This window comes from Eleutherodactylus coqui, chromosome 1 (genome assembly GCF_035609145.1).
Source record: "Eleutherodactylus coqui strain aEleCoq1 chromosome 1, aEleCoq1.hap1, whole genome shotgun sequence".
Taxonomy (NCBI): Eukaryota; Metazoa; Chordata; class Amphibia; order Anura; family Eleutherodactylidae; genus Eleutherodactylus; species Eleutherodactylus coqui.
This window is the reverse complement of record NC_089837.1, coordinates 76,598,811-76,614,851: the sequence shown is the minus strand read 5'-3', so window position 1 is coordinate 76,614,851 and position 16,041 is coordinate 76,598,811. Positions and strand designations below refer to the sequence as shown.

General features: G+C 44.2%; 1 protein-coding gene across 3 annotated transcripts in view; it reads right to left on the bottom strand.

The window, feature by feature from the left end:
- Nucleotides 1–16,041, bottom strand: part of KIDINS220 (kinase D interacting substrate 220) — a 137,639-nt gene that overhangs the window by 104,309 nt on the left and 17,289 nt on the right. For all 3 annotated transcript variants that reach the window (XM_066597533.1, XM_066597516.1, XM_066597525.1), the window contains exons 3-8: nt 8,607–8,705; nt 6,857–6,955; nt 6,032–6,130; nt 4,896–4,997; nt 3,496–3,594; nt 3,094–3,291 (exon numbers count right to left, since the gene is read on the bottom strand). In XM_066597533.1, the coding sequence (XP_066453630.1) occupies nt 3,094–3,291; nt 3,496–3,594; nt 4,896–4,997; nt 6,032–6,130; nt 6,857–6,955; nt 8,607–8,705 (696 nt within the window). The remainder of the gene's footprint in view (nt 1–3,093; nt 3,292–3,495; nt 3,595–4,895; nt 4,998–6,031; nt 6,131–6,856; nt 6,956–8,606; nt 8,706–16,041) is intronic.

The following is a 16,041-nucleotide window of genomic DNA, read 5'->3' as shown; positions in this document are numbered from 1 at the left end:
TCTCTAACACCGGGCCCAGGGGCACCCAAATATGAAACTACTAAAATAGCTCAACTTGGAAAATTTTACAACAAATCCCATAGCGCAAAGTGTCCATCTGCTCCTGTCCGGTTCTACCACACAAGAGCTTTGGCTAAGTGACGCGAGCAGATGGGTGAGACATATGCGATTAGATTGCTTTAATGTGCTGGTAAACAAATACTTCCATTAATTTCATGTTGGGAGGCTGCCCAATGTCATGCAGTATGTACTTTACTCAGTACCGCACATGTATGTCTACAAGTATATCCAGCTAGGACAATAGGGGACAAATAAAGACCTACAGGGTCCGCGCCTAATATTACAGGATATAGGGATACCTTTTATACGCCTTTATACCTCAAGTTATGTTTAATGAAAAGATAACAGATGTGTCAAAAATGGCGCTGCAAGTCGGGGACCTTCTTCCATTTAGACAAAGGGGCCTCTGGAAGCAAGTTGTTAAGTATCTAAATGACAAGATGGGTCCCCCCCCCCCCCCCCCACACACACCTCCCGCCGAGTTTTGTCCATTATCCCCAGACCCAGAATTTTGTGCTTCATGGTACTCATATACATTTCTGACAGAAAGCCTTTACTACACTAAGAAAGTAATCGCCAAAACTTGGCTGACCCCTCAAGCTCCCACACTTCCTGATGAATTCTATGCACACCCCCCCCCCCCCCCCAAAAAAAATGGGTATATCAAATAGAACTCATCTAGACAAAATTTTCAAACTATTGGACAGATGGCTACGAACCCTCCTTAAATAATGCAAATATGGTCCCGGTCTTTTGCTTTAGCTGTGCCATGTATCTGGTTGCTCTTGGGCTGGACATTTGTACAGGATGACTCCATCCGAATTACAACTCTCCTATAGATATACATGGAGGACCAATGTAGTGCGTTATATGCTTTTTTTTTCATTAAGGCTTCTGGCAGACCATTGCCAGCGGCTTTTAGTTCTGTTGATGGCCTTATTTAGGCTCAGGAGCTTCAACTTATACTAAATATTTTAGTATGGGGCTTTGATATTAGCTTCACAGTAATACCCAATGTTTTTGTTTTCCGTTAATTTGTATTTTTGAAGCACTTTTGCCAAAAAACACCATAGTGCTTTGTTATTCTTTAATAAAAGTTTTGCAATTTTTTTAATTTTCTTTTAAAAAGGAAAGAATTTACTAAAAAAAAAAATATATATATATATATATTAATAATAATAATAGATTCCTCAATATGTTCTCACAAAGCTTGCCTTGATTTCTCTCTTGCCTTGCAGGGAAAGACCGACACCTAGTACATATGCACAAGTAATAGGAAGACTACATTAAAAGACCCCTCTGGGGATCAGAATTACTATGGCTACATTCCCTCATTAATGCCAAAACAGTCCAGGCTTGTTGATTCAGCTTAAAAACAAAAAAACTGACAGAGGAAACTTAGTGAAAAGTAGTCTCCATCTTACCTATTACAGTTTTCTGCATGGAGGAAGGAAACCAGGACGGAATCAGTGCCGCTCAGCAAAAACGGCGTGTGAAAATGGAAATACTGTGACCCATTAGGTTAAAAGATCTTGAATTAGGCCGTAGCCTGAAACAGAGGTGTAGCCAACAATACCACAGGCAGCCTGTCATTGGATAGAGCGCTCAGCTAATCACAATGGGCGTTACTGGTAGAGAGCCTGCGCATTACTTTGGAAGCAAGTAGAGTTAATAAACGGGACCTACATTACTGAAGATTGTTAGTCTAGCAGCCCCTCTTTGTAGTACCGGACCGGTATCTGTGCCCGGATGAGCTGCTCCTTTGAGTCAATGTGGCTCCATTTTAATTTTTACCATACACTGTACTACAGATGACCGTGTAGAAGCAGCTTTGGTCCTCAACACGTAAAGTGATTGCCAAGCCTCCTTTAAACTATGTCTGCTTTTTATAAGGAAGGACTTGCTTATAAAAGTAGTAGTACAACTCATTTTTCCCCTTCTTCTTTGACTAGTCACCCAAATTGTATCCCCTCAAACAGTCACAGTAATTTTGTCACGCGTTTATTTGGCAAATTCATCTGGATGCATCAGGTTGACATCTGCCGGTCATTAGGAGGACTTTTTGAAACAATTGACTTTTGCCAACTTGATGAAAATAGACAAAAAGTGTCCTAAAGGTTACAGATCTACGAATGCTGGCAGTGCGGGTTGTACCGTGAGGATAAATTCTAGGGATGAGCGAGCATACTCGGAAAAGCACTACTCGCTCGAGTAATTTGCTTTATCCGAGTATCGCTGTGCTCGTCCCTGAAGATTCGGGTGCCGCTGCGGCTGACAGGTGAGTCGCAGCGGGGAGCAGGGGAGAGTGGGCGGGAGAGAGGGAGAGAAAGATCTCCCCTCCGTTCCTCCTCGCTCTCCCCTGCAGCTCCCCGCTCCGTGCCGGCACCCGAATCTTCAGGGACGAGCACAGCGATACTCGGATAAAGCAAATTACTCGAGCGAGTAGTGCTTTTCCGAGTATGCTCACTCATCTCTAATAAATTCCCATGTGGTAGATTTGCTGCAGATTTTATCTGTAGATTTGCGCAAGTAAATTCCACAGCGGATTACAGTAAATGGCGGATGGAAGAGATTTTGCAAGTCTTACCCACTTGCTGCAGAAAATGGGCTTATTGTGGATTTTCAAATCCGCAGTTTGCTTAATTGTGTGGCAAAACGCAGCACATTTTACCACTTTCAATGCAGAAGGTGAAATCCATGGTGAATCTGCAGCAAAATTTATATTTCTGCCATTTGCAGATTTCGGGCTCATTCATAATATGGATATTTGCTGCATATATTAAAGCCCCACAGACTATATTGGCACGGAATTTGCCCCAAAATAGCACATGCTGCGTTTATTCACACATGTAATATGCGCATTAAAAAACGCAGGTGTGAGCAGCCCAACAGAAATCAATGTTCATTGTATGTAAAAAAAACACGCAGCCAACATACACCTGTGTAAACCCTTAACCCAATTACGTTCATTTTCTCTGCTTCTTTGCAAAAAGAGAAAGGCAAATAGAAAAAAACCCCAAAAAAACAACTTACCCGGTCAGGGATATTGACATAGGTACCAGCATCAAGCAAATCCTGCACAATCTCAGTGTGACCCTCTTTGGCTGCAATAGCAAGAGCTGTGTTGCCATCTTTATCTGTCAAATTTACATTGGGGTTCCTCTTGAGGATCTCCTTGACGGTGTTGGTGTACCCGCCTTTCACTGCCACGATCAGAGCAGTCATAGAATTCTGCAACAAGAATTAACAGTTACTCCTCATGATCAGCTTATTATTAAGGGGTCCTATCAGACCAACAGATGGAAGTCTTAAGTGGACCACCTTTTAAAAGAATCATGAAACACAGTGACTTCACAACAATGTGAATGTAATGCCTCATAGGCTAAAACACCAGAAAAAGGAGAGATGGGCATAAAAGGGGAAGCAGAGACTTACAGCTCCCTCTTGGTCAACATCGGCTCCCATCTGCAGCAGGGACTTCACAGATTCCAAGTGGCCCTTCCTTGCAGCCCAGATTAGGGGAGTCGTTCCATACTAAAGAGGCAAACAAAATCAGATTATTCTAGTGTCCTGGCAACGTACAAAGCATCATGCGCTTTTCGTTTGAACAATGGATTTTGGTTCACTTAAAATCCATAGTTCAGCCACTGAAAGACCAAGTTAATACATTCCATTTGAATGTATTTTGCTCATCTTTCAAAATACTGCACAATGTTCTTCTCACAGCATGTTTACACTAGCCATGAGGAGAACAATGAAATGTGTTTGCACAGCTGGGAGTGTGTACACACAAATGCTGGGCTCTGCAAACAACTCCTAGAAGTCCTTTAACATGCCAATGAAAATGATAAAGTGTTATGTGCCATTAACACTTTAGGCAAATAGACTGATAAATCTTTTAATCTGTCATTTGTTTGGAAGATTATCTTTGCGTATAAGAGGCCCTTTACATTAAAGATATTAAGCGTAGGTATACACATTGCAGTGGTATGTAACGTGCCTAAAGCGGTGCAAAAAAAAAAAAAAGCCAATAAAGGCACTGCAAAAACTGCAGCGATCCTCAGTAAAACATGTGAAGTTTTACCATATGGCACACTACTACAGCTTGGGAACCCAGCCTAAAACTGAAACTAGGCTCGCGGGGCTTGTCTCTCGAGGACAACCCCTGCTTAAACTAAAACGATCAGCTCCTTATCAAGGCCAGCCTTCAGAAACCCCCAGAAATCACTGGAAGAAGTGGTCATTAGCTAAACAAATTAATGGACCATGGACAGGCCATGTCCACCAGGCTTTCTACTCCAGCTGAGGGTTTTCAAGAGTAAGGGACTCACCTCGATAACGTAACAGAAAGTATGAAGAGAAGAGTCTTTAAGATAAAAGGGTTTCTCCAGTTATGAGCCATTGATTGCCTAGCCTCAGGATAGGCGGTCAATAGCATATCAGCAGGGGTGTGCTGCTTGGAACCCGTAAATCAGCTGTTCACCAAGCTACTGCACTCTGGAACAAAGCTGAAGGCTGCCAAAAACAGCTCTGTTCCCAATGCATCGGCCCGGCTTGGTATTGCAGGCCAAGTTCCTATTGAAGTGAATGGCAACTTCGCCCACAATAACAAGTCGGAGCATTGCAGTGAGAACAGAGCTGTCTGCTTCTGGTAGAGATCAGTTCGGTGTCCGAGTGCAGCAGCCCTGGAAACAGCTCATCAGCAGGGGTCCCGGGTGGTGGACCCCACCAATCTACTATTGAGAGCCTGTCCTGAGGATAAACCATTAATAACTCATAACTGTAAAAAACTACTTTGTAAAATGTGGCCTAATGCTTCTTGCAGAGTTACCTACCTTGTCTGAACAGTTGACCTTGGCTCCATACTGCAGCAAGAGTTTGACAATCTCAAAGTGACCTCTCCCAGCCGCCCAAATAATCGGATAAACGCTGTATTGCTAAAACACAAGCAGGAGAGAAGAAAGCAGACTGTTTATATTCATGATCATTATTTCCATGGACATGGAAAACAATGTTTAAGAAGCCGCACCACATCCACAAATATCACACCTTGGCAGTAACATATAATTATACGGAAGCAGCCTGTCTATCCTTGCAGAATCGTTGACACTTAAGAGTTTTTAGCGTTAGGGCTCCCTTAAAATTATTCATGTTATTCCGGAGTTGAATAGTCTGCTTTGCCATGGGTAAAGTCACGGTATTAAATACGTTGCAGGTTTGAAAACGGCATTGTGATGAAACCCTTTAACCAGAATAAACAGAACCATTAGCTGTCATTAGTGAAACTAACACCACTTCAGTATCTTACAAGGGTTCTGTTCGTTTCCGTCTATATTCGGCATATAGAATAATGTAGTAGTCTACCTTCTTGTATACTCAAAAAAAACGGAAACGAACGGAACCCTTGTCAAATGGACACCAAAGTGGTGTCCGTTTCACTAATGACAAGGAATGATTGTTAATTTCCATTCAGGGGTTTTATCGCAGTGTTTCTTGCAGCTGTGATGGAATCCCACAATGTGTTAAAATAAAGCTGTGTGAATACTCCCTAAGTGCTCGTAATACGCGGTGAAGTTACGTTCATGTGAATGAGCCCTTAGAGGAAAGGGAGATAGTTTTAGGAGATTACTGTTTTATGTTACGGTGCAGTAAAATAATATTTTAATACACCCCCCTCTCCAGCTTAAAGCCACAAGCATGCTCAGCTATCTCTGTAACTCCCATAGACTTTCTATTGAAGTCTATGTGGTGAGTTCTCTACTGCAACTCCACTAAGATGTAGCAGTCACCTTACGTGGAAGCTAGGGCCCCTATTCGACCTAATAGGTGAGGGTCCCAAAAGGTGGACTGCCCTCCTATCAGACATTTCTGGCATATTCTGTGCATATGCAATAAATTAATATATGCAATGAAAAAATATCATACAAGCATAACCCCACAATAAGGCTGTATTCTGTAAAGGGCATCTTACCAGGCCAGTTATGTTCGGGTTGGCCCCTTTAGAGAGGAGCAGCTCCACAACCTCAATGCAGCCTTTGTAAGAAGCCCACATTAGGGCGGTCCATCCTCCCTTAAAAACGGAAAATCATTGTTAGTTTATCACAGCCGAGACGTATAATGTACTGGAACAAGCGGTAACAAGATTTCTCAGTTATTCAGGTTTTGAAAGACCCAAATAAAATGGAACAAAGTTGTAAATGAGCAAATGACAAAAACGGAGAAGTGACCAGGTCCGAGTACACCAATTTAAAGCTGTTCTCCCAGAGTCAGCCGGACAGAATAAGTGATAAAGGTCTAAACCCGTTCATTTCAATGGGACTGCTGGACATGGCCATGTAGAAACGCTCATCGGTCCCACTGAAATGAACGGAGGGGCAGTGAATATGCTCGGTCACTGCTCCATTTAAGCTGCTCCTCGCTGCAGGGACAGTAGTGAGCAGTAGAGGGGGACACTGGACCCCCGTTCTCATGATCGTAGGGGGTTCCAGCAGCAAAACCCCCACCAACCAAACCTTTTTCACATATCATATGGAGGAGATACATATTGTTTCTGGGTAAACTCCTCAAATGAACCGCTTCCCTATTTGTTTTATGGAATGGGTGAAGGCGAAACCAGCTTCCAGAAGGAGAATATCGTAGTACAGGACCGCTTCTCTAAAAACACAGACAATCAGTATTTCCCAAGGACAGTCTAAGCAGCTTATACTATATTTACACAAAACCCATATGACCCTCTGAACAAACATGTTGGTGAATGCCACTCCTACGGACAGTGAAAACACGGACTGCACTGTACCATGTCACGATGTTCAAGGTTGGCATTGCAATCCAGTAGTTCTTTGACGATCTCCACATGTCCTTCCTTGGAGGCAGAAATGAGAGCCGTCCAGTTATCCTGTAATAGAACAAACCCAGAATTAGGAAACAAAGCCGTACGACAGATAACAGCGCCCTACACTGCGAGAACCTACCAGATAGTCATACCAGGTAGACATGGGAGGGTATGTGGATGTCTCCGCAAGAAGTGGGGAAAATACAACCTCTGGCATTCAGGGAATGGTTTATATCCACCCAGAAATTACAGGGTGCAGAACCGAATGCAGAGAAAAACACGGAGATCCTTAAATGTGAGGCCTGGCAGGAGGTGCAAATTAAGAGTAATTAACACCCAGCCACAACAATGTAGAGAATATAGGAACTGGCAAGACTGCTGGACTCTGGGATCATGTGAGTGCCGGGTGCCCCCTGGCATGGCAGAGCTTATGTATGTACAAATATACAATTATACTCCTCACTAAAAGGGTCTGGTTATTTAGGAGTTAACACTGCCTTATGAATTTTTTTTCCATGACTCACAAAACATCCCAATTCTCCTTGTGGAGACTCTGTAAACGGTAAGGAGCCTGAAAGGCAATGCTCACTAGGGATAAAAGGCCAGATGACATCATCAGAAGCATCACCTATGAGGCGGCTACCCAGCAAGTTGCACCACAACTATCAGTTATCCCGTATGCTGTGGTGATCGGTAAGGGTCCTACTGCCGAGACCCCTACGGATCTTGAGAATGCACGGTCCGGTGCTCCATTCAGTTCCATTGAAAGCGAAAGGAACACAGTGCGACCAGCACGCCAGTCAGTCTTCTCCTTACTGGGGGGTTGCAGTAACACTACAGTGAGTAGGACGGGGGGGAGGAGGGGGGGGGCGTGCACGTAACAAATAAACGCACAAAATTACATTGATTTTGTGCGTAAATATGCAGCGGATACGGAGGTTTCCTGTGTATTTACGCACGCCCATAAAATATGCATCTGTGAATGAGTCCATTTAAATCAATGGGCTCTATTCACTGCGTGAAAGATAGTAACACGCCGGTCAACAACCATGAGCAGCATAAACTAGGTTATGGGTCATACAGTTTAGGTGACAGAGTCCAGGCAGCCCGTTTTCACACTCCCTCAGTCCCCTATTCCTACGGTGATCCCAGAAGCATGACCCCATTTCAGAAGGAAGCGCACGCACATTCCCATTCATCTCTATATATGTGACTTTGCCGGGGGACCGGATGACTTTATGGTGCTTGTAGTTGGTGAGAGGTACCCTTTACTGCAGAATACTGCTAAAACAAACACTTACTGTAGATTTATAAAGGATGTGCACCATTATACTGGTGAAGGACTATTGTAACCTTTGGCCTCGGCACTCCCTTCACAGGGGTCCGCACAGCTCGGAGGTCACCCCTGCAGTATATGCCCTGTATAGTATGAAGGTCTGTGCCCCCTACCCCTCAGCATTTATCTATGTAATGATGCCACGGTCGTCCCCTTAAAAAGTGACTAATTAGTCCCACTGCAGCGAGTTCTCTGCAGCGACTGATGTCAGCCTTATTAAAGCTTTTAAAGAGAGAAGAATCATCATGAAGGACGAAGCAGGTGACATTCCCTCCCAATACCAGATGGTGACAATCTGCCCCCCCTCTTCCATCCTGATGTGACATCACAGAGACCTGTAAGTAAGCCGCCACTCACCCAGTAGCGGGAGACACTCACCACATCCTCCAGGTTGCAGTTGGCTCTTTTCTGAAGGAGCTCCTGAACAATCTCCAAGTTGCCCTGTTCTGCTGCCAGCATCAGGGCCGTCTGCCCGTTCTGTAAGACAAATGCCGCACAGTTATGTGATGGGGACAACACTTCTCCTCGCCTCAATACAAAGCATGGAAGAAAAGCACACAAGATCATTTACCATTAACCACTAGACAGCGGACACCGGCCAGCAACAGTTACCATCAGCGCTGACCCTTTAACTGCCACCGGCAATAATGACAGTGGCATTTAAATGCCCTGATCTGAGTTCATGGGGGGGCTGTAGCCATCCTAGTAGAATGCCGGCAGAAATACCATATATTACAATACTGAAGAATAATAATCGAAGTGCTAACGACCACTTGTCCGTCATTCCGCGTGTGATGTGCGAGTTACATGCAGAGCCTGACAACACCTGTGATGTCAGTTACCGGCTCTTAGCTCTGCCCCCTGATCACATGACGGTGATGTCATCACAGGTGCTTTATCCTCCCTCTGCACTGAATTAGGAATTATGGGCAGACTACATCCCCCACAAACCCCAGTGACCTCAGTTGCTATGGATACAACAGTACTCAGTCTGGTAGTTTGTAGTTGGTTGTGAGACAGCTTGACACCTGTGTGGAGACTCCAATAAATGACACCTCACAAATGTCCACATACATAGCTGGCAGAGCATACTGACCAACATCATTGAAGCACAGTCCTTCACCGCTATCCTCACATCTCCTGAACGTGATATCATGTCATCTCAAGTGCTAATGCCGCCAACACTAGTCCAGTCTTCATCTAATTGTCAACCGTTGTCCAGTGTTGGAAAAAAACCGCCGCTGTCGTACAAACATGTCACCACAGAGGGGTCAATGCCACCATGAAGCTAATGCAGCTTACATGACACAGCGACAAGCCACGATTTCACCTCAGCCACCAGCTGAAGTTCAAAAAACACATGCAGCTCATATGCAAAAGCTACAAGCGAACATGTCTCCTCAGCGAGCAGCTGAAGTTTGTAAATCACGTGCAGCTCATATGCGAAAGCTACAAGCGAACATGTCTCCTCAGCGAGCTGCTGAAGCTCGTAAATCATGTGCAGCTCATACGCGACATGCACATAGCAGAGCTGTGTGGCGCTTTGCACCACTAGCAACACTGGTACTATAATTTCCTAATAATAATTACTAGTGATAATATATAATACACAAACACTAGAATTTCGCTTTTTTTTATCTCCTTGGCGATAGGATGACCAAAAAAAGTCCTATGTACTCCAAAATGGTACCTGTAGAAACCACAGGTCCTTTTGTAAAAAAAACAAGCCCTAATGACAGAAAAATGAGAAAAAAAAAAAAAGTTATGGTGGTCAGAATATAGCGACAGAAAATCTGCCCCATCTGTACTACACGAGGACATATCCTTGGGTGCGTTCACATGTCGCTGCTTTCCAGCAGATTTCAACCAAGATTTTGGTGCTTTCTGCAGCAAGGTTCACCCCTATAACTAGAATTCAATTTAAAGGGAGAAATCTGCTGCCGATCCGGACATATGAACGCGCCTATAGAGTATAAACTACATACAGTAACACACGCACGCTATATGCTGCTACCATAACTGTGGGCAATGTCTCGATCGTGTCCTGAAGTTCTATTAGTAAAGCACAGGTAATACACAATCTCAGATGACTGCAGCGCCTTCTCTACATATACTGCCCTTTCTAATGGTTCTGTTTTTCCTGTGCAGTCAGCGCCACCTTGTGTACAAATCAGATCCCTACATGAGAGAAATTCCAAAAGGAGTCCTATTTTATTCAGAAGGACAGGTCTGCATAAATGTAGGATATATCGTAGTTCACTTGTGCAGCCAAATAGTTTACATTTCGTTCGCTTGATCCTTCACTTCACCAGTGAATGTGAATGTCTGGCCAATCGCTGTTTACACGTGACGAGTTGTGAACGAGCTAGAGATGCTTTTTATGCCCACATAAAACGAATGATAAGCGAATGAATTGTGTATGAACTCAATGCATGAAATAAAAAATACTCACGGGCGTGTCTCTTCGTTCCAGTCATTACAATCCCTGGAGACCATGCTCCTCTAAGTTATGTTCACACGGCACAATCAGACACAGACTCTTCCACCTTACAGATACAGATCCGCACGCAGATCTAGCTTTCTTTCAATGGGCGAATTGCATGCGGAATTCCTGGTACAGATACGTCACAAATAGCGCATCGAGAAGTGACATGTCCGTACGTGGATTTCAAGTAGTATAGACTATGGTGCGGACTGCCATTAAACAGGATGCAGATTTGCTGAGGAATCAGTGCAGCTTCTGTGTGAAACCTGTAGAGTAGATCAGCAGTGTGAACCCACCATTAAGGATTATCGGGCAGTCATGTGTGCCCATACACGCTGCGGGTGATCGGCTGTAACCATGTGTGGATCACCGCTGGCGGGCAGCAATCTGGACTTGTTATAGTGCTGCCAGCTATCAATGGTGATCCACTTGTGGTTACTTGCTCCTGGTTAACTGCACAGCAGTGAGCATCACTGGGACCAGCGTTGGCATAGTTTGCCAGGCAGCATGTCCCGTGTCTTACCAATTAGAACCAGATGGTGAAACCCATTGCCATTTTGTTATCTTGTTTCATGAAGTGATTGGATATATTTTTTCATTCTACTGCCTATTAACAACCAGGGGCATAACTATAGAGGGTGCAGAGGATGCGGTTGCACCCGGATCCAGGAGCCTTAGGGGGCCCATAAGGCTTCTCTTCTCCATATAGGGAGCCCAGTACTATGAATAAAGCATTATAGTTGGGGGCCCTGTTACAGGTTTTGCATTGGGGCCCGTTATGTCTCTGTGCTGCATGGTTTAGGTATGGGTACGGGTACAGATACAGATAGAGGGAGGGGGGGGGGGGGGCTCAGCTCATGTTTTGCATCAGGGCCCCTGAGCCTTTAGTTACGCCCCTGTTAACAACTATTGGGTTTGCCATCTTGCCCGAGATGCAGTTATCGGCATTTACAGATTGCTTTTCCACAGCCACATGTGCCATAGACACGTTGGACTCTATGGGAGCGCTTTCAGCATTCTCTGTGACCTGCGCAGAGGTCACTGTGCAGGGAGGGGGAGGAGATAAGCTGTGACCACCCCCTATTGTGAATCATGGCTCCAGTGTTATCCTTTTACCTTTCACTGTAATCCTCCCTGGGATAATGAGAGAACAGCTGAAAAGTGATCTCTGCAGAACAGGAAGTAGAAATCGTTTCGTCAGAGAAATAGATTTATATTTTGGAAGAGCTGACTTTTTCCTTTTCTGTTTTTTGCGGCATGTACGGTGGAGGAGTCGTGGCTGCCCCAGCCTGGTCGACGTATTACGGCCCAAAAGATAGTTCCAGGACTTTTCTATCTTTTGGGCCCGATGTAAAAACGCCGGTGCTATATTAGCCCGGTCGGGCGCTTTTACGTCTCAGGAATACGCCCATGTGATCTGATGCATTGGAATCCAATACATCAGATCACAGAGTATATCAGCCGGCCGATTCACGCTCGTGGAAAAGAGCCATTACACTGGGGATTTTAACACCGGATTTCACACCATCAAATGAGGAGGCGAAATCCTCAGCAAATCAAAATCTGCATCATCTGGGGAGGATTTAATGCGGATCCGCCATTGCAGAAACCTTGCTGCAAATCCCCAACATGTGAACACACCCTTCGCTGCTAGATATGCTCTGCGAGTTGCCCAAATTTAAGGAGAGCTTGGTCCTGGTACCCTAAATCCATTAATTTATCTGATCTGACTGCAAGAAGACACAACCCAAAAATAACAGCTTTTGGTCCAGTATTAACCCTTTACTGGCGAAGCCTATCAGCGCCTATATGACTATCTAATATTTCAGTTTTTTTTCATCGCTGCATTCCAGGAGCCATAACTGTTTTATTTTGCCGTCGACATAACATAAGAGGGCTTGTTTCTGCAGGACAAGTTCTATTTTTAAGGGCATCATTTTGGGGTTATTTATTAATGTATTGTATAACTTCTAGTTTTTTTTTCTAAGGGGGAGTAAGAAAAAAAAAATTCTGCTATTTGTTTTTTTTTGGATTTCATTTTTACGGCATTCAGTGCGCAAAATAAATGTGATAGCATTATTGTCCCGATGCAGTTTTTTATGATTTGCTCGTGTACACCCGCATTCCAAGAGCCGCAACGTTTTTATTTTCCCATGGACGGAGCTCTCTAAGGGCTTGTTTTTTGCGGGATGAGCTCTAGTCTTCATTTATCCGATGTTTTGGAACATGCAGGATTTTGATCGCTTTTTGTTCCATTTCCTTCTAGAGGTAAGATTAACAAAATCTGCAATAAATCTGGCATGTTTTTTATTTTTGTTTTTAACCCTTTAAGGACATGGCCTATTTTAAACTTAAGGACGCAAAGATTTTTGCGGATTTTCTTCTCCATTTTTCAAAAGTCATAGTTTTTTATTTTTCCGTCGACGCAGGCGTATAAGGGCCTGGTTTTTGCCACTTTTGGGTACATAGACTATATTGTAAAACTTTTATTATTTTTTTTTTTTATGATAACAGGGAGAGAAAACGCATCAATTCTGCCATAGATTTTTTTACAGCGTTAATCATGCAGCATAAATGACACAATACATTTTTTCTGCGGGTCGGTACGGTTACAACAATACCAAAATTCTAACTTTTTTTTTAGGTTTTTCCACTTTTCTGCAATAAAAACCCTTTTTTTTAGAAATCTTTTATTTTTCTAAATCGCTGCATTCAAAGTCCTGTAACTTTTTTATTTTTGTATGTACGGAGCTCTGTGTGGGCTTATTTTCTGCAAGACGAGCTGTACTTTTTATTGGTACCATTTTGGGGTACATACGGCTTTTTTGATCACTTTTATTGCATTTTCAGTTTTTTAGCGTTTTTTTCCGTGCACAGTCAAAAGCATGTGCAGCTTATTGTACGTGTCGTTACGGACGCGACAATACCAAATATGTGGGGTTTTAATTTTTTTTACCTTTTATGCCAATATGAGAAAAAGCATTTTTTTTAAAAAAAAAGTTTTTTTTTCCTTTTTTTTTTTGTTTTTTTTTAAAAACACACAATTTGTGTCCCTCTGGGGCACTTATAGTACAGCACTGATGATCACTGTGATAAGGCATGGCAGGACTACTGCCCTGCCATGCCTTATCACTTATACAGCGATCACAGGCTATGGCAATACAGGACGCCAGTGTCTGTGAGCCAGTGAACCCCTTCTGTGAACTCCTTCGTGCCGCCATCTACATAGATCGCAGCAGGGAAGGGGTTAACAGAGTAGGGCGCATCTCTGATGCACCCCCGCTGTTTCAGCGGGAGGCCGGCTATGACTGACATCATAAGTGATCTCGAGCTATCCCCAGGACGTAAGTTTATGCCCTGTTGCGGGAAGTACCCTGCTGCCAGGACGTAAACTTACGCCCTGGAGCGGGAAGGGCTTAAACAGCAATCACTGTGCAGTATAAATAATGTTAAATTAATTCTGCAGGCCAATAGGATTATTGCAATACCGAATTAGTATACAGCGATCCCTTGCTAAATCGCGGTTCAATGACTGCGGCTTCAGTGCATTGCAGATTTTAGACCATATATAATTCTGTTTTCGCTTAGTATTCCGCTATTTTGTGGAATTTTGCGGTACATACAGAAAATACAGTACGCCACTAGCGCTTGCAAATGCAAGATTGCACACTGCCCACTATTGGCTGATGGAATGCGTTCTGTATCGGGCGCTGATTGGCTCACTGATCGCAGCATGCTGTTAGTTTGTTCGTTGCGTGTAAACTGCCATCGCTAAAAAGTGCGCGATTCGTTCACTTTTGCCATTGTTTGGCAGTTCACCCGACAGATTGATTTGTGTAACTATAACGCCGCTACTTCACTGATTTTCACGTATCGTGGGCGGGGGGGTCTCTGGAACGCAATAGTCGATGGATCGCTGTATTTTTTTTTTTTCTTGGAACAAAGTGAGAGAGCCTATAAGGCCTATAAGGTCAGCCAGAGACTGAGCCTCATGGGTCACTGTAGCTGGCAGACCAGGGGGCTATAACCAAGCCTCTGGGTGCCGTAGCTACCCAATTCGGGCTTCGCTATCACATTGCAGGAGTCCGATGGGCGAAAGAGGGAGCCCCCTGCCACTGTCAGCCTTCTACGTGCCGAGGTCGGAGTGATCATAGCATGTAAAGGGTTAAACACCGGGGATCAGTGGGTTTTTTTGGTCCCTGACGTTAGAGCAAGTGCCCTGCTGTTATCCGACAGTCGAGCACCTGCTCCCCGCGGCACAGGGGACCTACGCCAGGCTTCCAAAGCAGCCACCGTCAAAAGACATATGGGTGGTCATTAAGGTGTTATAGAGCTTTGCTCAAGGTATATGCAAGTAGCTCCAAACTGCATCATGCACACATTTATAAAGCTTTAGGGTTCTTTCACATCTACGCTGGGGGCTCCGTTTGGGGAGCAGGAATGAGGAAACCTCGTGGTCGAAACTCTCCGTCTCTGGGCGGAACCAAACAGCTCCAGGCGGACCCATTGACTATAAGTTCTGATGCAGATGTAAAAAAACAGCCTCACTTTTACAGATATTCCCATATTTCCAACAAATGGTTGAGCCGTAGGATGACTGGGTATGAGCGCGGCGCCCCCGCTCACATGATGGTTACTCAGACTGACCGCACTCACATGGAAATATTCTTACTCACTCCAGGTCACATTATTCCAAAGGAGCAGATTAACTCTACAGCTAAAGCTGAAGACAAGACTTCTAGTCTCCTACTGTGGTTCACAGTCACACCGACTCAAGATGAAGCATCGGCCACCGCAGCGTCTGGGAAAACACAATTTTTGTTTTTCTGGATACAATGTTTTGGGTGAAGATACAAAATTTGTGCTCACATCTTGACTGTTAGGAAACGATTTACAGATAACCTTAAAAAGGACTTTTCCAGGGCGAATACTACTGATGATGTATCCTCAGGATAGGTCATCAATAGCTGAACGGATGGGGTCCTTCGTTTGGGACCCAGACCGATCAGCTGAGCGGGTGCATGCTGTCAGCGCCACAAATACACAGAGGTTGGAGCGGAAGCCTCTGTGCCGACCTCTGTGTAGTGGCTGGCGCTTGTAATTGCAGGCACGGCCCTCAATGAGATCAACGTAAGCTGTGCCTGCAAGTACAACGTTTTATTTTTTCACCTTCACCTTTGAAAGGCCATCATTTTCATTTTTCTGTGAAGATGCTGTATGAAGGCTGGCTTGTGTTGCAGGACTTGGTGACATTAAGAACAACAACTAAGTAATATTCCATATAAATGTATTGAGAACCTTTAATCCCCCTGCCACCCCAGTATGTAT